This window comes from Somniosus microcephalus, unplaced genomic scaffold, assembly GCF_052327205.1.
Source record: "Somniosus microcephalus isolate GS21.2 unplaced genomic scaffold, FLI_Smic_1.0 unresolved_chr7, whole genome shotgun sequence".
In the NCBI taxonomy this organism is placed as follows: domain Eukaryota; kingdom Metazoa; phylum Chordata; class Chondrichthyes; order Squaliformes; family Somniosidae; genus Somniosus; species Somniosus microcephalus.
The window spans coordinates 39,141,263-39,167,836 of record NW_028225185.1 but is presented as its reverse complement, the minus strand read 5'-3'; the positions used below and the strand labels follow the sequence as shown (position 1 = coordinate 39,167,836).

General features: G+C 53.3%; 1 protein-coding gene across 1 annotated transcript in view; it reads left to right on the top strand.

The window, feature by feature from the left end:
- The first annotated feature begins 8,813 nt into the window (after positions 1 to 8,813).
- LOC147086818 (uncharacterized) overlaps positions 8,814 to 26,574 on the top strand; it is a 60,748-nt gene continuing 42,987 nt past the window's right edge. Inside the window, exons 1-3 of the mRNA XM_085978327.1 lie at positions 8,814 to 9,708; positions 17,172 to 17,366; positions 18,724 to 19,971. Coding sequence (XP_085834453.1) covers positions 9,471 to 9,708; positions 17,172 to 17,366; positions 18,724 to 19,971 — 1,681 coding nt within the window. The 5' untranslated portion in view covers positions 8,814 to 9,470. The remainder of the gene's footprint in view (positions 9,709 to 17,171; positions 17,367 to 18,723; positions 19,972 to 26,574) is intronic.

Sequence of the window (26,574 nt, the reverse complement as noted above, 5' to 3'; positions counted from 1 at the left end):
CTCAGTACTGCCCCTCCGACAGTGCGGCGCTCCCTCAGTACCGCCCCTCCCACAGTGCGGCGCTCCCTCAGTACTGCCCCTCCGACTGTGCGGCGCTCCCTCAGTACCGCCCCTCCGACAGTGCGGCGCTCCCTCAGTACTGCCCCTCCGACTGTGCGGCGCTCCCTCAGTACCGCCCCTCCCACAGTGCGGCGCTCCCTCAGTACTGCCCCTCCGACTGTGCGGCGCTCCCTCAGTACCGCCCCTCCGACAGTGCGGAGCTCCCTCAGTACCGCCCCTCCGACAGTGCGGCGCTCCCTCAGTACCGCCCCTCCGACAGTGCGGCGCTCCCTCAGTACCGCCCCTCCGACAGTGCGGCGCTCCCTCAGTACTGCCCCTCCGACAGTGCGGCGCTCCCTCAGTACTGCCCCTCCGACAGTGCGGCGCTCCCTCAGTACTGCCCCTCTGACAGTGCGGCGCTCCCTCAGTACTGCCCCTCCGACAGTACGGCCCCGTCTGCCCTCTCTGGTGGATGTAAAGGATCCCACGGCCACTAATGGAAGAAGAGCAGGGGGGCGTTCTCCCCGGTGTCCTGGCCAATGTTTATCCCTCAATCAACATCACTGAAATCAATCCATTTATTTATCTCATCTTTGTGTGTGGGAGCTTGGTGTGCATTAATTGGCAGCCTCGTTTCCTACATTAGAACATTGACCCCACGTCAGAAGAAGTCCTTCATTGACTGTGAAGCGTTGTGAAAGGCACTGGAGAAATGGGAGTTCTTTCTTTAAGACGAACTAGATGGACCTGGCTTTTTTTAAATTCAATCACGGGATGTGGGCGTCGCTGGCAAGGCCAGTGATGTAAGGAAACTACTTGGCACTTGGTCTAAGCGTTAAACAAAGCTTTAGCCAACTGTTTTACAACATGGAGGTCTAGTTGTGTCCTTCACTAGTTCCTGTTAAGAATGTCCTGCGCAAGCTGGGCCCGTGCCCGAGTATTTATATTCTCCCTGGACAGCGCCACCCGCAGGCCGCTCAGTATTATTTCATAAGTCTTTCTTTCATGAATGACTGATTCATGCCAGCCAGCATTTATTGCCCATCCCTAATCGCCCCTTGAGAAGGTGGTGGTGAGCCGCCTTCTTGAACCGCTGCAGTCCGTGTGGTGAAGGTGCTCCCACAGCGCTGTTCGGGAGGGAGTTCCAGGATTTTGACCCAGCGACGATGAAGGAACGGCCGATATATTTCCAAGTCAGGATGGTGTGTGTGACTCGGAGGGGAACTTGGAGGTGGTGGTGTTCCCGTGCGCCTGCTGCCCTTGTCCTTCTAGATGGAAGAGGTCGCGGGTTTGGGAGGTGCTGCCGAAGAAGCCTTGGCGAGTTGCTGCAGTGCATCTTGTAGATGGTCCACACTGCAGCCACGGTGCGCCGGTGGTGGAGGGAGTGAATGTTTAAGGTGGTGGACGGGGTGCCAATCAAGCGGGCTGCTTTGTCCTGGATGGTGTCGAGCTTCTCGAGTGTTGTCGGAGCTGCAACTCATCCAGGCAAGTGGAGAGTATTCCATCACACTCCTGACTTGTGCCTTGTAGATGGTGGAAAGGCTTTGGGGAGTCAGGAGGTGAGTCACTCGTTACAGAATTCCCAGCCTCTGACCTACTCTTGTAGACACAATAATTATGTGGCTGGTCCAGTTAATTTACTGATACTCATCCAGGAGTTGCTATGTTGTATAAGAGGAAAAAAAAATCCCCTTCAAAATCCAGAGCTCCCTTTTGAGAACAGTGCGTTAATTCTTCTTGTAGCCAGTCTAATTCCTATTAAAACCTTCTTTATAAAGCATCGGAAGGCGGTAAGCCAGGAGAAATAGCACTCGGGCAGTCTCAGGCACTGGGCACTTGTGCCAGTGATGAATGTGCTTGGCTCTTGTTCGCTGCCCGCCCCAGGGCCTCTCACTAGCCTCCTGGCCGCAGCTCTCCCTCTCCCAATAGGGGCACCAAATGTTCGCTGAAATGTAACTGAGCCCCCCCCCAGCGTGTGCCAAGGGCCGACTGCCACTCTGTGCCAGCGTGGGCAGAGCTCAGCTTGGGGAGTGGGGGCATAGGGACAGGAGGGAGGCACCACAGACGCAGTCAGATCATGGCTAGTCGGCACCTCAACCCCGTCCTCCCACCTTGGTTGCATAACCCTTGTGACGAAATATGCCATTCATCAGGCACTGTATTCCCTGTGTTTAGTTTAGTTTCAGTTTCATTTCCTTACCTGTATTGTATTGTGTGTAGGGCTCCGCCCATACCTGGCCCCTACTTAAGCAAGCCCCACCGTGTCTCACAGCAGTACAGCAGATCTCTGGATGAGAGACACTTCTCCACCGTGTATTACTTTCTGAGTTAATAAAAGCCTTGCTTTGCTCCGTTAACGTCGAGTCTCGGATTCATTGAGGCACATCAACCCTTAATACCCGCGCCCAACACAAATCTCAGTCTTGAAAGCCCCAATCGACCCCCAGCCTCGACAGCTCTTTGGGGAAGAGAGTTCCAGATTTCCACCAGCCTTTGTGTGAAGAAGTGTTTCCTGACATCACCCCTGAACGGCCTGGCTCTAATTTGAAGGTTCTGCCCCCTTGTTCTGGACTCCCGCCCCCCACCAGAGGAAATAGTTTCTCTCGGCGGGTTGTCTTATGAGGAATGGTTGGACAGGCTAGGCTTGTATCCGCTGGAGTTTAGAAGAGTAAGAGGTGACTTGATTGAAACATAGAAGATCCTGAGGGGTCTGGACAGGGTGGATGTGGAGAGGATGTTTCCTCTTGTGGGAGAATCTAGAACTAAACATAGAAACAGAAGATAGGAGCAGGAGGAGGCCATTTGGCCCCTCGAGCCTGCTCCGCCATTCAATGCGATCATGGCTGATCATCCAAATTCAGTGCCCTGTCCCTGCTTTCTCCCCATATCCCTTGATCCCTTTAGCCTTAAGAAATATATCCAACTCCTTCTTGAATATATTTAATGAATTGGCCTCAACTGCCTTGTGTGGTAGAGAATTCCACAGGTTCACCACTCTCTGGGTGAAGAAATTCCTCCTCATCTCAGTCCTAAATGGCTTACCCCTTATCCTTAGACTGTGACCCCTGGTTCTGGACTCCCCGACCATCGGGAACATCCTTCCTGCATCTAGTCTGCCTAGTCCTGTCAGAATTTTATAAGTTTCAATGAGATCCCCTCTCATTCTTCTAAACTCCAGCGAATATAAGCCTAATCGACCCAATCTCTCCTCATACGTCATTCCTGCCATCCCAGGTATCAGCCTGGTGAATCTTCGCTGCACTCCCTCCATGGCAAGAACATCCTTCCTCAGGTAAGGCGACCAAAACTGCACACAATACTCAAGGTGTGGTCTCACCAAGGCCCTGTACAACTGCAGCAAGACATCCTTGCTCCTGTACTCGAATCCTCTCGCTACGAAGGCCAACATACCATTTGCCTTCTTAGCTGCCTGCTGCACCTGCATGCTTACCTTCAGCGACTGGTGCACAAGGACACCCAGGTCTCGTTGCACTTCCCCTTTTCCCAATCTATTGCCGTTCAGATAATAATCTGTCTTCCTGTTTTTGCCACCAAAGTGGATAACCTCGCATTTATCCACATTATACTGCATCTGCCATGCTTCTGCCCAATCACCCAACCTGTCCAACCTGTATGTTCGTATGATCTACCCTATCGAATCGTTTAAACACCTCGATCAGATCACTCCTTAATCTTCTATACTCGAGAAAATACAAGCCCAGTCTGTGCAATTTGTCCTCGTGATTTAACCCTTTTAGCCCTCCGGGTATCGTTCTGCTGAATCTGTGCTGCCCCCACTCCGAGGCCGAGATATCATTCCTGAGGTGCTGGGCCCAGGACTGAATGCAGTTACTCCACAAGGGGTCTGACCAGAGCTTTATACGATAGTAGCATAGCTGCAATTGTTCATTGGACCCCCGGGTTAGAGAGGGAGAAAGGACAAATCACAAAGCAAAGCTGAGCCAGCTCGTGCCCAAACGTTGCTGGGAAGAGGAACGGAAATGGTCTTTATAGAGTCAGAGAGAATATAGAACATCGAAAAATAGGAGCAGGAGTAGGCCATTCGGCCCTTCGAGCCTGCTCCGCCATTCAATATGATCATGGCCGATCCTCTATCTCAATACCATATTCCCGCTCTCTCCCCGTACCCCTTGATGCCTTTTGTGTCTAGAAATCTATCTATCTCCTTCTTAAATAGGTTCAGTGACTTGGCCTCCACAGCCTTCTGTGGTAGAGAATTCCACAGGTTCACCACCCTCTGAGTGAAGACATTTCTCCTCATCTCAGTCCTAAATGTCCTACCCCGTATCCTGAGACTGTGACCCCTCGTTCTAGACCCCCCAGCCAGGGGAAACATCCTCCCTGCATCCAGTCTGTCTCTCACTGAGTCAAGAGGAGAAACAGAGATCGTTCAAAACTCGCAAGTTAGGATACGCTGTCCCGTGTCCTACTGTGTGCTCGCTGACCGACACTGGCTCCCGGTCCGGCAACATCTCAATTTTAAAAATCTCATCCTCGTCTTCAAATCCCTCCAGGGCCTCTTCGCCCCTTCCTATCTCTGTAACCTCCTGCAACCCTCCCAGATCTCTGCGCTCCTCCAATTCCATCCACTCGCGCGTTCCCCGATTTCCATCGCTCCGCCATTGGCGGCCGTGCCTTCAGCCGCCTGGGCCCCGAGCTCTGGAATTCCCTCCCTAAACCTCTCCGCCTCTCTCTCCCTCCTTTAAGACGCTCCTTAAAACCGACCTCTTTGACCAAGCTGTCCCTAATATCACCTTCCTTGCCTCTCAGGAAGTGAGCGTGCACAGGGGTGATGGGTGAACGGGGGACTTGGTGCGAGTTAGGATCCGCAACAGGAGCAGGCCATTCAGCCCCTCGAGGCTGTTACATTAGGAACAGGAGGAGGTCCATTCAGCCCCTCGAGCCTGTTACATTAGGAACAGGAGGAGGCCATTCAGCCCCCTCAAGCCTGTTACATTAGGAACAGGAGGAGGCCGTTCAGCCCCCTCGAGCCTGTTACATTAGGAACAGGAGGAGGCCGATCAGCCCCCTCGAGCCTGTTACATTAGGAACAGGAGGAGGCCATTCAGCCCCTCGAGACTGTTACATTAGGAACAGGAGGAGGCCATTCAGCCCCTCGAGCCTGTTACATTAGGAACAGGAGGAGGCCGTTCAGCCCCCTCGAGCCTGTTACATTAGGAACAGGAGGAGGCTGTTCAGCCCCCTCGAGCCTGTTACATTAGGAACAGGAGGAGGCCGTTCAGCCCCCTCGAGCCTGTTACATTAGGAACAGGAGGAGGCCATTCAGCCCCCTCGAGCCTGTTACATTAGAAACTGGAAGGAGGCCTTTCAGCCCCTCGAGCTTGTTACATTAGGAACAGGAGGAGGCCATTCAGCCCCCTCGAGCCTGTTACATTGGGAACAGGAAGAGGCCGTTCAGCCCCCTCGAGCCTGTTACATTAGAAACAGGAGGAGGCCATTCAGCCCCCTCGAGCCTGTTACATTGGGAACAGGAAGAGGCCGTTCAGCCCCCTCGCGCCTATTACATTAGGAACGGGAGGAGGCCATTCAGCCCCTTGAGCCTGTTACGTTAGGAACAGGAGGAGGCCGTTCAGCCCCCTCGAGCCTGTTACATTAGGAACAGGAGGAGGCCATTCAGCCCCTCGAGCCTGTTACATTAGGAACAGGAGGAGGCCGTTCAGCCCCCTCGAGCCTGTTACATTAGGAACAGGAGGAGGCCTTTCAGCCCCTCGAGCCTGTTACATTAGGAACAGGAGGAGGCCGTTCAGCCCCCTCGAGCCTGTTACATTAGGAACAGGAGGAGGCCATTCAGCCCCCTCGAGCCTGTTACATTAGGAACAGGAGGAGGCCATTCAGCCCCCTCGAGCCTGTTACATTAGGAACAGGAGGAGGCCATTCAGCCCCCTCGAGCCTGTTACATTAGGAACAGGAGGAGGCCATTCAGCCCCTCGAGCCTGTTACATTGGGAACAGGAGGAGGCCATTCAGCCCCTCGAGTCTATTACATTAGGAACAGGAGGAGGCCATTCAGCCCCCTCGAGCCTGTTACATTAGGAACAGGAGAAGGCCGTTCAGCCTCCTCGAGCCTGTTACATTAGGAACAGGAGGAGGCCGTTCAGTCCCTCGAGCCTGTTACATTAGGAACAGGAGGAGGTCCATTCAGCCCCTCGAGCCTGTTACATTAGGAACAGGAGGAGGCCATTCAGCCCCCTCGAGCCTGTTACATTAGGAACAGGAGGAGGCCGTTCAGCCCCTCAAACCTGTTCCATTAGGAACAGGAGGAGGCCATTCAGCCCCCTCAAACCTGTTACATTAGGAACAGGGGGAGACCGTTCAGCCACTCGAGCCTGTTACATTAGGAACAGGAGGAGGTCAATTCAGCCCCTCGTGCCTGTTAAATTAGGAACAGGAGGAGGCCATTCAGCCCCTCAAGCCTGTTACATTAGGAACAGGAGGAGGCCATTCAGCCCCCTCGAGCCTGTTACATTAGGAACAGGAGGAGGCCATTCAGCCCCTCGAGACTGTTACATTAGGAACAGGAGGAGGCCGTTCAGCCTCTCGAGCCTGTGACATTAGGAACAGGAGGAGGTCGTTCAGCCCCTCAAACCTGTTCCATTAGGAACAGGAGGAGGCCATTCAGCCCCCTCAAGCCTGTTACATTAGGAACAGGAGGAGACCGTTCAGCCCCTCGAGCCTGTTAAATTAGGAACAGGAGGCCATTCAGCTCCCTCGAGCCTGTTACATTAGGAACAGGAGGAGGTCAATTCAGCCCCTCGTGCCTGTTAAATTAGGAACAGGAGGAGGCCATTCAGCCCCTCAAGCCTGTTACATTAGGAACAGGAGGAGGTCCATTCAGCCTCTTGAGCATGTTACATTAGGAACAGGAGAAGGCCGTTCAGCCCCTCGAGCCTGTTACATTAGGAACTGGAAGGAGGCCTTTCAGCCCCTCGAGCTTGTTACATTAGGAACAGGAGGAGGCCATTCAGCCCCCTCGAGCCTGTTACATTGGGAACAGGAAGAGGCCGTTCAGCCCCCTCGCGCCTATTACATTAGGAACGGGAGGAGGCCATTCAGCCCCTTGAGCCTGTTACGTTAGGAACAGGAGGAGGCCGTTCAGCCCCTCGAGCCTGTTACATTAGGAACAGGAGGAGGCCGTTCAGCCCCCTCGAGCCTGTTACATTAGGAACAGGAGGAGGCCATTCAGCCCCTCGAGCCTGTTACATTAGGAACAGGAGGAGGCCGTTCAGCCCCCTCGAGCCTGTTACATTAGGAACAGGAGGAGGCCGTTCAGCCCCCTCGAGCCTGTTACATTAGGAACAGGAGGAGGCCATTCAGCCCCTCGAGCCTGTTACATTAGGAACAGGAGGAGGCCGTTCAGCCCCCTCGAGCCTGTTACATTAGGAACAGGAGGAGGCCGTTCAGCCCCTCGAGCCTGTTACATTAGGAACAGGAGGAGGCCATTCAGCCCCCTCGAGCCTGTTACATTAGGAAGAGGAGGAGACCATTCAGCCCCTCGGGCCTACTCTGCAAATCAATCAGATCGCGGCTGATCTGCACCTCAACTCCATCAACCCGCCTTAGCTCAGTATCACCTCGATACCCTTACCCAAGAAAAAAATCTAGCGATCTCAGCCTTGAAAGCCCCAACATCCACAGTAACCTGGGCGGGGGGGGTGGTGGGGTGGGGTGAGAGTTCCAGATTTCCCCTACCCTTTGTGTGAAGAAATGGCTTTTCTCCTGAATGGTCGTACAGGAAACTCTCTGTTTAGCGGCAAAATTCAGGAGTATGTTCAGGTAAGTTTTACTTCATATTAGTGGCCGTTCCTGGATCTGTGGCCGTGTAACCGGGGTTCCTGCACTTGTTGCTAAGCAACAGGGATGCTTGGTCTGTGGCCGGAGTTCCTGCAGCTGTTGCTAAGCAACAGGGAAGCCTGGATTTGTTGCTGTGTACGGGGCTCTCGTACCTTTTAACTATACCTCTCTGTTATCCGGACTTTTTTGATAAACTGGCACCACGCCGGTCCCGTCAGTGTCGGTTCCGGACTCCCCCCCCCGCCATCCCCACCAGAGGAAATAGTTTCTCCGTAAACGACCCCCTCTTTTAACGTTTTGAACCCCTCGGTCAGGTCACCCCCTCAATCTGCTAAACTCAAGGCCTGGTCCGTGCACCGCCAGTCACAGCCGTACTGCCCACCCCCCCCCCCGCCCCTCCCCCCACCACCAGTCCACCAGTCCCGTCTCCTGTACGGCCGGGTGCGAACTGCCTTGAAAGGTTTCGATTTATTTCTCTTTTCATACTTTGCAAAGTTATGGCCTCATTAAAGCTGCTGAAAAGGGACATTGTTCGGCCGCATCCGCTCCCGGCCTGTCAAGGTTTCATGAAGAGGTACCTGGTTGGAGTGGAAGTTTCCAGAACACAGTGCTTCCATTCATCGGGGCCTAGTTCCGAGGCCTGAAGTCGATCTCGGCAACCCCATTGGCGCACGCCAAAAGCAACCCATAATATCTCTCATAAACACACTCTGCACAAGCTTTCTTTTTTTCAAATTTCCTTCCACACACACGAAATCGAATCTCGGCCTACAACATCTTTTTTTTTTAATCGAAGGTTCGCTTGTGCTGTTTTTTTTTTCGCTCCCCGCCCGTGGGTTTTCGACAGGCAGGGCTGGGTGCGAAGTTTCTCTCGGAATCGGTTGGCTTCGAACCGGCCGTGGCGTGTCTCCCCCTGAGGGATCCGCACTGGGCTTGCTGTGGAGCCCCGAGCCTCGAGGACATTGCAGGGGCGACAGAGGGAGAGAGAGAGTGAGACAGAGATAGAAAGAGAGGGAGTGATAGAAAGAGAGAGGAAGAGAGAGAGTGGTAGATAGATAGAGAGAGCGAGGCAGCAAGAGACAGAGTGTGATAGAGTGATACAGAGACAGAGAGGGTCATAGAGATAGATAGAGAGAGAGAGTGAGTGAGAGAGAGAGCGAGAGAGAGTGATAAAGAGACAGAGAGGGTCATAGAGAGAGAGAGAGAGATAGAGAGAGCGAGACAGAGAGACAGAGCGAGAGAGTGTGATAGAGTGATACAGAGACAGAGAGGGTCATAGAGATAGACAGAGAGATAGATAGCGAGAGAGAGAGAGAGTGAGTGAGAGACAGAGAGAGAGAGAGACAGAGAGAGAGAGACAGAGAGAGACAGAGAGGAGAGAGAGAGAGAAACAGAGAGAGAGACAGAGAGAGAGAGACAGAGAGAGAGAGAGAGACAGAGAGAGACAGCGTGACATAGCGATAGATAGTGAGACAGAGAGAGAGAGAGAGAGCATTTTGTATGGTTTAGGAACTGGTCGTGCGCTGTGGGTTAGTTCACTGGACACAGTGCGCTGACAGCCGGCAGCTCGTGAAGCCACAGGCGAGGAGCCGAGGCGAGATGAGGTGGGCTGCGCTGGCGGTGTGGGCCGGCTGTGTCTGGGGCCTGGTCGAGTGTGAGGCCGGGACGCACGACACGCAGCAACGCCTCATCAGGTGGAAGGGGCCGCCAACCTCCAGGGTCACCGGGCGACCCCCCACCCCGCGCCCGACCTGGAAGCTTCCGGAAGAAGTGGGCCCGGGTCCCGGCAGACTGCGAAAGGCCCCGAAACCCATCCCCAGTCCACCACCCACCAAAGGTACGTCCTTTTTATTTACCCCAGCCGCTCCGGAGAATTTTTGTTAAGGGTTGTGGAACCAAGGCGGGCGGAGCAGGCTTGAGGGGCTGAATGGCCTCCTCCTGTTCCTAATGTAACAGGCTCGAGGGGCTGAATGGCCTCCTCCTGTTCCTAACGTAACACGCTCGAGGGGCTGAATGGCCTCCTCCTGTTCCTAATGTAACACGCTCGAGGGACTGAATGGCCTCCTCCTGTTCCTAATGTTACAGGCTTGAGGGGGCTGAATGGCCTCCCCCTGTTCCTAATGTAACAGGATCGAGGGGTCTGAACGGCCTCCTCCTGTTCCTAATGTAACACGCTCGAGGGGCTGAATGGCCTCCTCCTGTTCCTAATGTAACACGCTCGAGGGGCTGAATGGCCTCCTCCTGTTCCTAATGTAACACGCTCGAGGGACTGAATGGCCTCCTCCTGTTCCTAATGTTACAGGCTTGAGGGGGCTGAATGGCCTCCCCCTGTTCCTAATGTAACAGGATCGAGGGGTCTGAACGGCCTCCTCCTGTTCCTAATGTAACACGCTCGAGGGGCTGAATGGCCTCCTCCTGTTCCTAATGTAACACGCTCGAGGGGCTGAATGGCCTCCTCCTGTTCCTAATGTAACAGGCTCGAGGGGGCTGAATGGTCTCCTTCTGTTTGTAATGTAACAGGCTCGAGGGGGCTGAATGGCCTCCTCCTGTTCCTAATGTAACAGGATCGAGGTCTGAACGGCCTCCTCCTGTTCCTAATGTAACAGGCTCGAGGGGGCTGAATGGCCTCCTCCTGTTCCTAATGTAACAGGCCCGAGGGGCTGAAGGGCCTCCTCCTGTTCCTAATGTAACAGGCTCGAGGGGGCTGAACGGCTTCCTCCTTTTCCTAATGTAACAGGCTCAAGGGGCTGAACGGCCTCCTCCTGTTCCTAATGTAACAGGCTCGAGGGACTGAATGGCCTCCTCCTGTTCCTAATGTAACAGGCTCGAGGGGGCTGAACGGCCTCCTCCTGTTCCTGATGTAACAGGCTCGAGGGGCTGAATGGCCTTCTCCTGCTCCTAATGTAACAGGCTCGAGGGGGCTGAACGGCCTCCTCCTGTTCCTAATGTAACAGGCTCGAGGGGGCTGAACGGCCTCCTCGTGTTCCTAACGTAACAGGCTCGAGGGGCTGAACGGCCTCCTCGTGTTCCTAACGTAACCGGCTCGAGGGGGCTGAACGGCCTCCTCCTGTTCCTAATGAAACAGGCTCGAGGGGGCTGAATGACCTCCTCCTGTTCCTAATGTAATAGGCTCGAGGGACTGAACAGCCTCCTGCTGCTGCTAATGTAACAGGCTCGAGGGGGCTGAATGGCCTCCTCCTGTTCCTAATGTAACAGGCTCGAGGGGGCTGAATGGCCTCCTCCTGTTCCTAATGTAACAGGCTCGAGGGGGCTGAACGGCCTCCTCCTGTTCCTAATGTAACAGGCTCGAGGGGGCTGAACGGCCTCCTCCTGTTCTTAATGTAACATACTCGAGGGGCTGAATGGCCTCCTCCTGTTCCTAATGTAACAGGCTCGAGGGGGCTGAATGCCCTCTTCCTGTCCCTAATGTAACCGTCTGGAGTTATTTATTTTTATTTCACTCGGGAAATGTTTTGCATTCACGAATTATGAAATAAAATTTTCCCTCCAGACGTCTCTGTCTCTCTCTCTCTGTCGCTCTCTCTCTCCCTCTCTCTGTCTCTCTCTGTCTCCCTCTCTCTCTCTGTGTCTCCCTCTCTCTCTGTCCCTCTCTCTCTGTCTCCGTCTCTCTCTCTGTCTCTCTCTCTGTCTCCATCTCCGTCTGTCTCTCTCTCTCTCTCTCTGTCTGTGTCTTTCTCTCTCTCTCTGTCTCTCTCTCTCACTCTCTCTCAGTGGTGGTTGGACTCTCGCTTGTTGGGGATAGTCATTGCCTGGCATTTGTGTGGCGCGATTGTTACTTGCCACTTATCAGCTTAAGGCTGTGGAGTCTGTTGTGCTTTTGCCAGATTGGGAGATATACCGCTGGCTGCAACTCATGTTAGGTTGGGTGTCGAAGTGCTCGAGTAGCTAAATTTTGCAGCACATCGGGGAAAGGAGATGTAACAGAGAGAGTGTTATAGCTGAGAGTCTTACACTGAGGGTAGGGTGTGTAACACAGAAGGTTTTTTTATTCGTTCATGGGATGTGGGCGTTGCTGGCAATGCCAGCATTTATTGCCCATTCCTAATTGCCCTGGAGAAGGTGGTGGCGAGACGCCTTCTTGAACCGCTGCAGTCCGTGTGGTGAAGGTACTCCCATAGTGCTGTTCGGGAGGGAGCTCCAGGATTTTGACCCAGCGACGATGAAGGAACGGCCGATATGTTTCCAAGTCAGGATGGTGTTGCGTGACTTGGAGGGGAACTTGGAGGTGGTGGTGTTCCCATGCGCCTGCTGCCCTTGTCCTTCTAGGTGGTGGAGGTCGTGGGTTTGGGAGTTGCTGTCGAAGGAGCCTTGGCGAGTTGCTGCAGTGCACTGTGTTATGAGGCCATAATAAGAACATAAGAATTAGGAGCAGGGGTGGGCCATACAGCCCCTCGAGCCTGCTCCACCATTCAATAAGATCATGGCTGATCTTCGACCTCAAATCCACTTTCAGGCCATCTTAGACTGGGTATTATGTAATGAGAAAGGATTGATTAGCAATCTTGTTGTGCGAGGCCCCTTGGGGAGGAGTGATCATAATATGATAGAATTCTTCATTAAGATGGAGAGTGAAGTATTTGACTCAGAGACTAGGGTCCTGAATTTAAATAAAGGAAACGATGATGGTATGAGGCGCGAGTTGGCTAGGATGGATTGGGGAATGTTACTTAAAGGGTTGACGGTGGATAGGCAATGGCAAACATTTAAAGATCGCATGGATGAACTACAGAATTTGTTCATCCCTGTCTGGCATAAAAATAAAACAAAAAAGGTGACTCAATCGTGCCTAACAAGGGAAATTAGGGATAGTATAAGATCCAAGGAGAGGACATATAAATTGGTCAGAAAAAGCAGCAAACCTAAGGATTGGGAGCAGTTTAGGATTCAGCAAAGGAGGACAAAGGGATTAATTAAGAGGGGGGAAATAGAGTATGAGAGTAAACTTGCAGGGAACATAAAAACTGACTGTAAAAACTTCTATAGATATGTGAAGAGAAAAAGATTGGTGAAGTCAAGCGTAGGTCCCTTGCAGTCAGAATCAGGGGAATTTATAATGGGGAACAAAGAAATGGCAAACCAATTAAATACATGGGTCTAATGAGAGGGAGGAACTGAATGATATCAGTATTTGTCGGGAAATGGTGTTAGGGAAATTGACGGGTTTGAAGGCAGATAAATCCCCAGGGCCTGATAATCTACATCCTAGGTTACTTAAGGAAGTGGCCCTAGAAATAGTAGATGCATTGCTGGTCATCTTCCAAAATTCTATAGACTCTGGAGCAATTCCTATGGATTGGAGGGTAGCTAATGTAACCCCACTATTTAAAAAAGGTGGTAGAGAGAAAACGGGGAATTATAGACCGGTAAGCCTGACATCGGTAGTGGGGAAAATGCTAGAGTCCATTATAAAAGATATAATAGCAGAGCACTTGGAAAACAGCGACAGGATCGGACAAAGTCAACATGGATTTACAAAAGGTAAATCATGCTTGACTAATCTACTGGAATTTTTTGAGGATGTATCTGGTAGAATAGATAAGGGAGAACCAGTGGATGTGGTGTATTTTGACTTTCAGAAGGCTTTCGATAAGGTCCCGCATAAGAGATTAGCATGCAAAGTTAAAGCACATGGAATTGGGGGTAAGGTACTGACTTGGATAGAGAACTGGTTGGCAGAGAGGAAGCAAAGAGTTAGAATAAATGGGTCATTTTCCGAGTGGCAGGCAGTGACTAGTGGGGTACCTCAGGGATCAGTGCTAGGACCCCAGTTATTCACAATATATATAAATGATCTAGACGAGGGAACTAGATGTAATATCTCCAAGCTTGCAGATGACACAAAGCTGAGTGGGCGTGTGTGCTGTGAGGGGGATGCAGAAAAACTCCAATATGATTTGGACAGGTTGGGTGATTGGGCAGATGCATGGCAGATGCAGTATAATGTGGATAAATGCGAGGTTATCCACTTTGGTGGCAAAAACAGGAAGGCAGATTGTTATCTGAACGGCAATAGATTCGGAAAAGGGGAAGTGCAACGAGACCTGGGTGTCCTTGTGCACCAGTCGCTGAAGGTAAGCATGCAGGTGCAGCAGGCGGTTAAGAAGGCAAATGGTATGTTGGCCTTCATAGCGAGAGGATTCGAGTACAGGAGCAAGGATGTCTTGCTGCAGTTGTACAGGGCCTTGGTGAGACCACACCTTGAGTATTGTGTGCAGTTTTGGTCGCCTTATCTGAGGAAGGATGTTCTTGCCATGGAGGGAGTGCAGCGAAGATTCACCAGACTGATACCTGGGATGGCAGGAGTGATGTATGAAGAGAGATTGGGTCGATTGGGCTTGTATTTGGTAGAGTTTAGAAGAATGAGAGGGGATCTCATTGAAACTTATAAAATTCTAACAGGACTAGACAGACTAGATGCAGGAAGGATGTTCCTGATGGCGGGTGAGTCCAGAACCAGGGGTCACAGTCTAAGGATAAGGGGTAAGCCATTTAGGACAGAAATGAGGAGGAATTTCTTCACCCAGGGAGTGGTGAACCTGTGGAATTCTCTACCACAGAAGGCAGTTGAGGCCAATTCATTAAATATATTCAAGAAGGAGTTAGATATATTTAAGGCTAAAGGGATCAAGGGATATGGGGAGAAGGCAGGGACCGGGTACTGAATTTGGATGATCAGCCATGATCTCATTGAATGGCGGAACAGGCTCGAGGGGCCGAATGGCCGACTCCTGCTCCTATCTTCTATGTTTCTATGTTTCCCGCCCGATCCCCATATCTTAATTCCCGTAGAGTCCAAAAATCTCTCGATCTCGGCCTTGAATATACTCAACGACTGAGCCTCCACAGCCCTCTGGGGCAGAGAATTCCAAAGATTCACCGCCCTCTGAGTGAAGAAATTCCTCCTCATCTCAGTCCAAAATGGCCGACCCCTTATCCTGAGACTGTGACCCCTGGTTCTAGACTCCCCAGCCAGGGGGAAACAGCCTCTCAGCATCTACCCTGTCAAGCCCTGTAAGAATTTTGTACGTTTCAATGAGATCACCTCTCATTCTTCTAAACTCCAGAGAGTATCGGCCTAGTCTACACAATCTCTCCTCATAGGACACTCCCCCCATCGCAGGAATAAGTCTAGTGAACCTTCACTGCATCCCCCCCCCCCGCTAAGGCAAGTACGTCCTTCCTCAGATAAGGATTCCAGAGTGTCTTCTACTGAGGGTGGGGTGTTTGAGAGACTGTTATAACTGGGAACGTCAGCCAACATCCCAAAAAGAAACTGATTCCTGGGATGGCAGGACTGTCGTGTGAGGAGAGATTGGGTCACCTAGGCCTGTATTCACTAGAGTTTAGAAGAATGAGAGGGGATCTCATTGAAACGTATAAAATTCTGACCGGGCTAGACAAACTGGATGCAGGGAGGATGTTTCCCCTGGCTGGGGAGGGTCTAGAACGAGGGGTCACAGTCTCAGGATACGGGGTAGGACATTTAGGACTGAGATGAGGAGAAATGTCTTCACTAAGAGGGTGGTGAACCTGTGGAATTCTCTACCACAGAAGACTGTGGAGGCCAAGTCACTGAATCTATTTAAGAAGGAGATCGATAGATTTCTAGACACAAAAGGCATCAAGGGGTATGGGGAGAGAGCGGGAATATGGTATTGAGACAGAGGATCAGCCATGATCATATTTGAAGTGGGGAAAGAGTTAAAATGACATCGCTGGCAGGTTCACTGAATGGTGTAAGATAGACAGGGTCTAACATGAAAGGCCACATACATAAAGAGGCGGTCAAGAAAGCTAACCTTTGAAGGCTAAACAGCAATTAAGTGGAGACAGGGGGCTAGAATTTCCCAGGGCCGTGGAGACGGGAATGGAGGCATGTGGGGTGTTAAAATCGCGAAATCGGGGGGCACGAACCCATCCTGCCCCCAACCCGCCTCCATGCCCGTTTCCCAGGAGGCGGGTACCCGACCTGTGCGGGGACCTGCCTCCCCGAGGCTGGAAGGGGATTAATGCCAATTAACTGCCTGTTAACAGGTAGTTAACAGGCAGTTTTTAGCCTAATCCCTATTTTTATTCCTGAAGTGTGGGATTCCCGACACCTCCAAACCACGCCAAGTTAGCGAGGCGGCCCGTCGGGCTGAAGGGCTTGGAGGGGTCGAGATGTCCGGTGTTCAGGTGAGTGATGGGTGCATGAGTGCAGAGGTAAGTGTGTTTGGTGTGTGTAAAGTGTTTAAAGAAGTTTTACTGACCTTTACAGCCTTCCTTCCTTCAGGTCTCGGGAGTCCCTCATCTCACCGGCACAGAAAGCAGAATGGCCGCCAGCTGTCAAAAATCTGCAGCATTCAGCTTTCTGTTCTGGAGAGATCTCTAAATCATCCTGACAGGAAGGAATTAACTTAGTGTACAGATTGTCAGTGTTTGACAGCTTCACAGAGCTGTCAAACGCTGATATTTCATCTGTCAAAAGCTCTTGACAGATGAAATGTCAATCTGTGACGTCACCTGTTGCCGGGTGGCCCTTAATTGGCCTGCTGAGCCCGCTGGGCGGGGCTTAACAATGTCAATCAAGTGAAAATCGCGTGGGTTGGCCACAACTCGACGGAGGCGGAACTACAACCCCGAAAATTGTAGTCCCGCCTCCTACACACCTCCAGAATCAAAATCCAGCCCAGGGTGTCTAGAATTTCAACTGCCCGTAAGAACTTTATTATCTGGGTCACATTCCAAGGTATCCTTTAATCAGCATTCAGCAGTTTGAGTGATTGATTGAAGAGGCAGCTTACACATGTTTACCTTAGGATATATAACCAATCCGTGAAGGTGCATGCGGGCCAAGATCCAATCAGGTGGCAGGAATGAATTGTGCACGAGGTTGCCATGTTTATCTTAATGTATAAGAATGTAGAGTTTGCTGTAACAATTTGGAAAAGTCTGGCTAAAGACAGAGCAGACTGCCTCCCCACTGGTGTAATAAAGACAACTTGACTATCGACCTGAAAACCTTGTGTCGAGCGTTGGTTTAAAATACTCCACAACAATATTGAATGGCGGAGTAGGCTCGAAGGGCCGAATGGCCTACTCCTGCTCCTGTTTTTCTGTGTTTCTATGTCATTATCACATTGCTGATTGTGGGATCTTGCTCTGCGCACATACGGCTGCCGCGTTTCCCACAGGACCGCAGTGACCGCACTTGAAGAAATAAAAAGTGCCTCACTGGCTGTGGGGCGTCCCGAGCTGGCGAAAGGGGCCAGAGAAATACGAGTTCTTTCTGTCTTTCAGCGAACAAGCAGTGCGCCGTCAACGGGCTGGTGCTGTACCAGGGCGCCGTCTGGTCCCCCAGACCCTGCACGGTCTGCGCCTGCGAGGAGGGCAAGGCCGTCTGCGAGGAGATCGAGTGCCCGGCGATCGAGTGTCGGAGGAGCCGCAGGCCGCCTGGCCAGTGTTGCCCCGTGTGCGTGGCAGGCCCCATCGAAGGTAATTGCAGTCAAACAGTAACCGCAGAGCCTACCGATCGGGCGAATTCTTCTACCCGCCTTGCTCTACCCCCCTCCCCCACCCCTGCCCATTTCTTGGTGGTGAGGGGGGCGTGTTTGTACCCACGTCTTGACATCTCCACCCTCCCTCCCCCACTATCCATTTCCCAGCTAGGCACCCAATCTCTAGACGGGCCTTTGCAAAGGGTATGCAAATATCCCTGTCTTCAAGTCCCTCCATGGCCTCCTCTCCCTTCCTCCCTATCTCCTCCAGCCCCTATAACCTCCCCCCCGAGATCTCTGCGCTCCTCCAATTCTGGCCTCTCACGCATCCCCCCGATTTCCATCGCTCCGCCATTGGCGGCCGTGCCTTCAGCCGCCTAGGCCTTCAGCTGCCTGGACTCCCCAAAGCCTTTCCACCATCTACAAGGCACAAGTAAGGAGTGTGATGGAATACTCTCCACTTGCCTGGATGAGTTGCAGCTCCAACAACACTCGAGAAGCTCGACACCATCCAGGACAAAGCAGCCCGCTTGATTGGCACCCCGTCCACCACCTTAAACATTCACTCCCTCCACCACCGGCGCACCATGGCTGCAGTGTGGACCATCTACAAGATGCATTGCAGCAACTCGCCAAGGCTTCTTCGGCAGCACCTCCCAAACCCGCGACCTCTTCCACCTAGAAGGACAAGGGCAGCAGGCGCATGGGAACACCACCACCTCCAAGTTCCCCTCCAAGTCACACACACCATCCTGACTTGGAAATATATCGGCCGTTCCTTCATCGTCGCTGGGTCAAAATCCTGGAACTCCCTCCCTAACAGCGCTGTGGGAGCACCTTCACCACACGGACTGCAGCGGTTCAAGAAGGCGGCTCACCACCACCTTCTCAAGGGGCGATTAGGGGTGGGCAATAAATGCTGGCCTTGCCAGCGACGCCCGCATCCCAAAATGCGAATAAGAAAAAAACGCAAAAAAAATCCCTCCTCGCCCCCTCCCTATCTCTGTAACCTCCTCCAGCCCCTACATCTCTGCACTCCTCCAATTCCGGCCTCTCGCGCTTCCCCCGATTTCCATCACTCCACCATTGGCGACCGCGCCAGGGCCCCAAGCTCTGGAATTCCCTCCCTAAACCTCTCCGCCTCTCTCTCCTCCTTTAAGACACTCTTTAAAACTGACCTCTTTGACCAAGCTTTTGGTCACGTGTCCCTAATATCTCCTTATGTGGCTTGGTGTCAGTTTTGTCTGATTTACGCTCCTGTGAAATGCTGCGGGACGTTTTGCGATGTTAAAGGTGCCGGATAAAGTGAGAGACCAAAGTTCCCCAACCTTCTGTTTATTTCCCCTCTGGTCTAGGTGACACTGCGACTCCCAGCCATGCTATTGAGGCCGTACTGCAGGGAAATAGGGAACGAACCCCAGCCAACAGGAAGGAGGGCAAGAGAAGATTGAAGGACAGCAGGAAGATCCAAGACGGCAAGGCGAAGGGATCAGCGCAGGTGGCTGGCAAACAGGGAGAGCCTCCCAGGCGGGAGGGAGGAAGGAAACCGGAGAGAAACACACAGAAACGGGAGCTTGGCGTTGAGAAGCAAGACTTGCGCAAGAGACCACAGCTGGGTCTTCAGCAGCAGGCGACGGCTATCAGAACGCAGGGACTGGCCCCCAAGATACAGGAAGTGGGCCTCAAGAAACAGGAAGTAGGCCTCAGGAAACAGGAAGTAGGCCTCAGGAAACAGGAAGTAGGCCTCAAGAAACAGGAAGTAGGCCTCAGAAAACCTGAAGGAGGCCTCAAGAAACAGGAAGTAGGTATCAGGAAACAGGAAGTAGGCCTCAGGAAACAGGAAGTAGGCCTCAGCAAATCTGAAGGAGGCCTCAAGAAACAGGAAGTAGGCCTCAAGAGACAGGAAGTAGGCCTCAAGAAACAGGGAGTAGGCCTCAAGAAACAGGAAGTAGGCCTCAAGAAACAGGAAGTAGGCCTCAAGAAACTGGAAGTAGGCCTCAAGAAACAGGAGGTAAGGGTAAAGAAACCAGAAGCTAGCCTCAAGAAAGCGGAAGTGGTCGCTGGCGCGGGCGTCACAATACAGGAAGTAGGCCCCAAGAAGCAGGAAATGGTGGCTAAGAGACAGGAAGCAAATTCTGAGGCCGCACCCAGGAGACAGGAAGCAGCACCTGAACTGGCGCGTGGAGAGAGCGCCAAGGCGCAGGGACTGGCCTCCAAGAAAAAGGACGTGGTTCCCAAGAAACAGCAAGCAGGCGCTGAGGTAGACGCCAAAAAGGACGAGTCGGTCCCCAAGAAAGAGGCCCCCACAAGAGCGGAGGCGGGAGCCCAGAAACAGAAAGTGGGGCCCAGGAAGCAGCCGACGAGGCCGGCCGGGGCCGGCAAGAGCGACAAGGAGGCCCGGCCGGCAACCAGAACGGGCAACGGACCAGCCACCCCCGTCCCTTTCCCCCCGGAGCTCCTGCCCCCGCCGGAGAGCGAGTACCGCATGCCGTCGCTCCCAGTGGGCTGCATCCTCGCTGAGTCTGCCATCGCGTGTCCGGCCGCCAAACTGACGGAGATCCCAATGCTGGTGGACCCAGGTTTACACACTCTCTACCTGGCAGGTAATCAGAGAATCGCACGCCTCGAGAAGAGGCCATTCGGCCCATTGCGCTTGTGCCGGCTCTGTGAACGAGCTCTCCAATCAGTCCCACTCCCCCCTGTTCTTTCCCCAAAGCCCGGCACATTTTTCCCTTTCAAGCATTTCTCCAATTCCCCCTTTTGAAAGTTACTATTGAATCTGCTCCCACCGCCCTTTCAGGCAGCGCGTTCCAGATCACAACAACTTGCTGCGTAAAAAACATTCTCCTCATCTCCCCTCTGGTTCTTTTACCGATTATCTTCAATCTGTGTCCTCTGGTTACCGACCCTCCTGACACTGGAAACAGTTTCTCCCGATGTACTCTATTGAAACCCTTAATGATTTCGAACACGTCTATTAAACCTCCTCTTAACCTTCTCTGCTCTAAGGAGAACAATCCCAGCTTCTCCAGTCTCTCCGCGTAACTGAAGTCCCTCATCCCTGGTACCATTCTGGTCAATCTCCCCTTAACCTCTGTTCTAAGGAGAACAATCCCAGCTTCTCCAGTCTCTCCACATCACTGAAGTCCCTCATCCCTGGTACCATTCTGGTCAATCTCCCCTTAACCTTCTCTGCTCTAAGGAGAACAATCCCAGCTTCTCCAGTCTCTCCGCGTAACTGAAGTCCCTCATCCCTGGTACCATTCTGGTCAATCTCCCCTTAACCTCTGTTCTAAGGAGAACAACCCCAGCTTCTCCAGTCTCTCCACATCACTGAAGTCCCTCATCCCTGGTACCATTCTGGTCAATCTCCCCTTAACCTTCTCTGCTCCAAGGAGAACAATCCCAGCTTCTCCAGTCTCTCCAACTAAAGTAATGGTTCACTAACTTTATTGGGAGTGAAATCTGGGAAGGAGTGGAGGGAGTAAAACTCCCTCTACACTGTCCCCATCAAACACTCCCAGGGCAGGTACAGCATGGGTTACACACAGAGTAAAGCTCCTTCTGCACTGTCCCCATCAAGCACTCCCAGGGCAGGTACAGAACGGGTTAGATACAGAGTAAAGCTCCCTCTACACTGTCCCATCAAACACTCCCAGGGCAGGTACAGCACGGGTTAGATACAGAGTAAAGCTCCCTCTACACTGTCCCATCAAACACTCCCAGGGCAGGTACAGCACGGGTTAGGTACAGAGTAAAGCTCCCTCTACACTGTCCCCATCAAACACTCCCAGGGCTGGTACAGGATTGAGAGAGCAAAGATCAGAATAAAGTCTGTACGCCTCTTCCTTATCATAGATTCACATAACGCATCTTCCTGCCAGAGTGCAGCATCCACTCAATCCTTTAGACCCTGTGCTGCTTGAAGTTGTTTACTGAATAACAGATTCTGCAGAGTGCGAGATTAGTTCGAGGCCAATAATAAATCTCTCTCCAGCAACCCAGGCCCCTGACCAGCTGAGAGACTGGACCCTTCCTCCATCTTCTCAACCGCTTCCGTCCTGTCAATTCACTGAAGGTAAGGGTGGGCAGGGGGGGGAATGCTGGAGGGGGGTCGGCGGGGGGAAGAATTCCCCTTCTACTAATCGCTCCTCGTTTCAATCTCCCACACCCCACCCCCCACCGCCACCCTCCTGCCCAATCCTGGTTCTGACCAGGAAGCCTATATTTGGCAAAGACTGCCCAGGGAGCACAGCTGCCTCCAGATGTGCTGGCCTTCTGATCCACAGGGAATGTCTCGTGGCCGATCTGTTGTACGTGGAAGGGGCAGGGGGGGAGGGGAGGAGGGGAATGGGGAGGGGGGGAGTTTGCGGAGGAGGAGAGGGGCCTGAGGCAGCCTGCCACCAAATGAAAGGCTTTAATAAGCGATGACTCACACATTGGCTCGCAGGACATCTCAGATCTGTGGTAGGTTACAGCTCAACGGATTGACGGAGCCATGGGGCCGACATTCCATTGTGTTTAGTTCTGTTCTGAGTCAAGGGGCTTTGTGTTTACTTTGATACAAATGCAAATGGCCAAATCCTCTCGCCGTGCCCAAGAGGAAATGGAGAAAAGAATATTCAGAGAATTGCAGAGTCAGCTACTGTGACGTGCGGTCTCACTCTCGCCTCTTCGAGCCAGGAGGTCATGGGTTCAACAACCCCCACACTCGAGAGGCTCGAGCCCCATAATCCAGGCCCGACACTCTCCCCCGGTGCCAGTGCTGAGGGAGCGCCGCACTGTCGGAGGGGCCGTGCTGAGCGAGTGTCGCACTGTCGGAGGGGCGGTACTGAGGGAGCGCCGCACTGTCAGAGGGGCGGTACTGAGGGAGCGCCACACTGTCGGAGGGGCAGTACTGAGGGAGTGCCGCACTGTCGGAGGGGCGGTACTGAGGGAGCGCCGCACTGTCGGAGGGGCGGTACTGAGGGAGCGCCGCACTGTCGGAGGGGCGGTACTGAGGGAGCGCCGCACTGTCGGAGGGGCGGTACTGAGGGAGCGCCGCACTGTCGGAGGGGTGGTACTGAGGGAGCGCCGCACTGTCGGAGGGGCGGTACTGAGGGAGCGCCGCACTGTCGGAGGGGCGGTACTGAGGGAGCGCCGCATTGTCGGAGGGGCGGTACTGAGGGAGCGCCGCATTGTCGGAGGGGCGGTACTGAGGGAGCGCCGCACTGTCGGAGGGGCGGTACTGAGGGAGCGCCGCACTGTCGGAGGGGCGGTACTGAGGGAGCGCCTCACTGTCGGAGGGGCAGTACTGAGGGAGCGCTGCACTGTCGGAGTGGCAGTACTGAGCGAGCGCCGCACTGTCGGAGGGGTCGTACTAAGGCAGCGCCACACTGTCGGAGGGGCGGTGCTGAGGGAGCGCTGCACTGTCCGAGGGGTGGTACTGAGGGAGCGCCACACTGTCGGAGGGGCGGTACTGAGGGAGCGCCGCACTGTCGGAGGGGCAGTACTGAGGGAGCGCCGCACTGTCGGCGGGGCTTACTGAGGGAGCACCGCACTGCCGGAGGGACGGTACTGAGGGAGCGCCACACTGTCGGAGGGGCGGTACTGAGGGAGCGCCGCACTGTCGGAGGGGCGGTACTGAGGGAGCGCCGCACTGTCGGAGGGGCGGTACTGAGGGAGCGCCGCACTGTCGGAGGGGCGGTACTGAGGGAGCACCGCACTGTCGGAGGGGCGGTACTGAGGGAGTGCCGCACTGTCGGAGGGGCGGTACTGAGGGAGCGCCGCACTGTCGGAGGGGCGGTACTGAGGGAGCGCCGCACTGTCGGAGGGGCAGTACTGAGGGAGCGCCGCACTGTCGGAGGGGCAGTACTGAGGGAGTGCCGCGCTGTCGGAGGGGCAGTATTGAGGGAGTGCCGCGCTGTCGGAGGGGCGGTACTGAGGGAGCGCCGCACTGTCGGAGGGGCAGTACTGAGGGAGCGCCGCACTGTCAGACGGGCGGTACTGAGGGAGCGCCGCACTGTCGGCGGGGCTTACTGAGGCAGCGCCGCACTGTCGGAGGGGCTGTCTTTCGGGATGAGACGTTAAACCCGAGGCCCCCGTCTGCCCTCTCAGGTGGATGTAATAGATCCCACGGCCACTATTGGAAGAAGAGCAGGGGGGAGTTCTCCCCGATGTCCTGGGGCCAATATTTATCCCTCAATCAACATCACTAAAACAGATGATCTGGTCATTATCACATTGCTCTTTGCGGGAGCTTGCTGTGCGCAAATTGGCTGCCGCGTTTCCCACATTACAACAGTGACCACACTTCAAAAAAAGTCCTTCATTGGCTGTGAAGAGCTTTTGGACGTCCTGAGGTGGGGAAAGGTGCTGGAGAAATGGGAGTCTTTCTCTCTTTTGGTTTTCAAATCCCTCCATGACCTCACCAGTGCCCCGAGCACCCCATCTTCTGTAACCACCTCCAGCCCTACAAACCTCCGCGATCAAATCAAATCAAATCAAATCAACTTTTATTGTCATTGTTAGTGCACAAGTACAATGAAATGTAGGCTTGCGGCTCCCGAGAGTGTACAATTTGGATTAGGACACTTAAACATTTCAACATACATTTGTACATATATATTAGCATAAATATGACCATAATAAAGTGCATCGGCAGATGTGCAGGCTTTAGTGTTTATTTGTGGAGTTCAGTAGGATGACAGCCCTGGGAAAGAAGCTGTTCCTCAATCTGGTCGTACGGGTGCGAATGCATCTGTAGCGTCTCCCAGATGGCAGGAGGGCGAACAGACTGTGGCTGGGGTGGGTAGGGTCTTTGATGATGGACCGTGCCCTCCGTAGGCAGCGTTTCTGATATATATGTTCTATGGTCGGTAGCCGGGTGCCGGTAATGCGTTGGGCAGTTTTGACTACCCGCTGCAGGGCTTTCCGGTCAGGGGAGCTACAGCCGCCGTACCATACCGTGATACAGTTTGTCAGGATGCTCTCTATAGTGCAGCGGTAGAAGTTAGAGAGGATCGGGGGTGACAGATTACATCCCTTCAGCCTCCTCAAGAAATATAGGCGCTGCTGGGCCTTCTTCACCAGAGAGGAGGTGTTGAGGGACCAGGAGAGGTCTTCCGTGATGTGGACTCCGAGGAACTTAAAGCTGTCCACCCTTTCCACCTCTGCCCCATTGATGTGGATGGGGGGGTGACTTCCGCCTTTGGACTTCCTGAAGTCCACGATTTTTTCCTTTGTTTTCTTGGTGTTAAGGGCCAGGTTGTTGTCGGCGCACCACTTCACGAGATGCTGGACCTCCTCCCGGTAGGCTGACTCATCGTTGTTGGTGGTCTGGCCTACTACCGTGGTGTCATCTGCGAACTTGATGATGGTGTTGGAACCATGAACAGCCACACAGTCGTGGGTGAAGAGGGAGTAGAGGAGGGGGCTCAGCACACATCCTTGTGGGGCCCCCGTGTTCAGGGTCGGGGGGGGGGAGGTGTGGTTACCTAATTTGACAGACTGGGGTCTGTTTGTAAAGGAAGTCCAGGGTCCAGTTGCAGAGGGAAGTGTTCAGGCCAAGAGTTTGGAGTTTGGTGGCCAGCTTGTTGGGGACGATAGTGTTGAATGCTGAGCTGTCGTCTATAAACAACATCCTGATGTAGGTCTCCTTACCATCTAAGTGATTCAGTGCCGAGTGTAGAGCAGTTGTGATTGCATCCTCCGTTGATCTGTTTGCCCGATAGGCAAACTGGTGTTGGTCAAGGGAGGCAGGAACACTGGCTTTGATGTGGGCTAAGACCAGTCTCTCGAAACACTTCATTATGATGGGTGTGAGTGCGACAGGTCGATAGTCGTTCAGACACGTCACAGCCGCTTGTTTAGGCACAGGAATGATGGTGGCGGTCTTGAAGCATGTAGGGACTATTGCCTGGGCCAATGACAGGTTGAAGATGGCGGTGAAGACATCAGCCAGCTGATCAGCACATTCTCTGCGCTGCTCCAATTCCGGCCTCTTGCTCATCCCCCGATTTCCATCGCTCCACCATTGGCGGCCGTGCCTTCAGCCGTCTGGGCCCCGAGCTCTGGAATTCCCTTCCTAAACCTCTCCGTCTCTTTCTCCTCCTTTAAGATGCTCCTTAAAACCGACCTCTTTGACCAAGCTTTTGGTCACCTGCCCTAATATCTCATTACTTCGACTTTACTCTGTATCTAACCCATGCTGTACCTGCCCTGGGAATGTTTGATGGGGACAGTGTAGAGGGAGCTTTAGTCTGTATCTAACCCCGTGCTGTACCGGCCCTGGGAGTGTTTGATGGGGACAGTGCAGAGGGAGCTTTACTCTGTATCTAACCCGTGCTGTACCTGCCCAGGGAGTGTTTGATGGGGACAGTGTAGAGGGAGCTTTACTCTGTATCTAACCCTGTGCTGTACCTGCCCTGGGAGTGTTTGATGGGACAGTGTAGAGGGAGCTTTACTCTTTATCTAACCCCGTGCTGTACCTGCCCTGGGAGTGTTTGATGGGACAGTGTAGAGGGAGCTTTACTCTGTATCTAACCCGTGCTGTACCTGCCCTGGGAGTGATTGATGGGGACAGTGTAGAGGGGGCTTTACTCTGTATCTAACCCTGTGCTGTACCTGCCCTGGGAGTGTTTGATGGGCAGTGTAGAGGGAGCTTTACTCTTTACCTAACCCGTGCTGTACCTGCCCTGGGAGTGTTTGATGGGGACAGTGTAGAGGGAGCTTTACTCTGTATCTAACCCGTGCTGTACCTGCCCTGGGAGTGTTTGATGGGACAGTGTAGAGGGAGCTGTACTCTGTATCTAAACCGTGCTGTACCTGCCCTGGGAGTGTTTGATGAGGACAGTGTAGAGGGGGTTTTACTCTGTATCCAACCCGTGCTGTACCTGCCCTGGGAGTGTTTGATGGGACAGTGTAGAGGGAGCTTTACTCTGTATCTAAACCGTGCTGTACCTGCCAAGGGAATGTTTGATAGGACGTTGTAGAGGAAGCTTTACTCAGAATCTAACCCGTGCTGAAGCTGCCCTGGGAGTGTTTGATAGGGACAGTGCAGAGGGAGCTTTACCCTGTATCTAACCCGTGCTGTACTTGCCCTGGGAGTGTTTGATGGGGACAGTGTAGCGGGAGCTTTACTCTGTATCTAAGCCGTGCTGTACCTGCCCTGGGAGTGTTTGATGGTACATTGTAGAGGAAGCTTTACTCTGTATCTAACCCGTGCT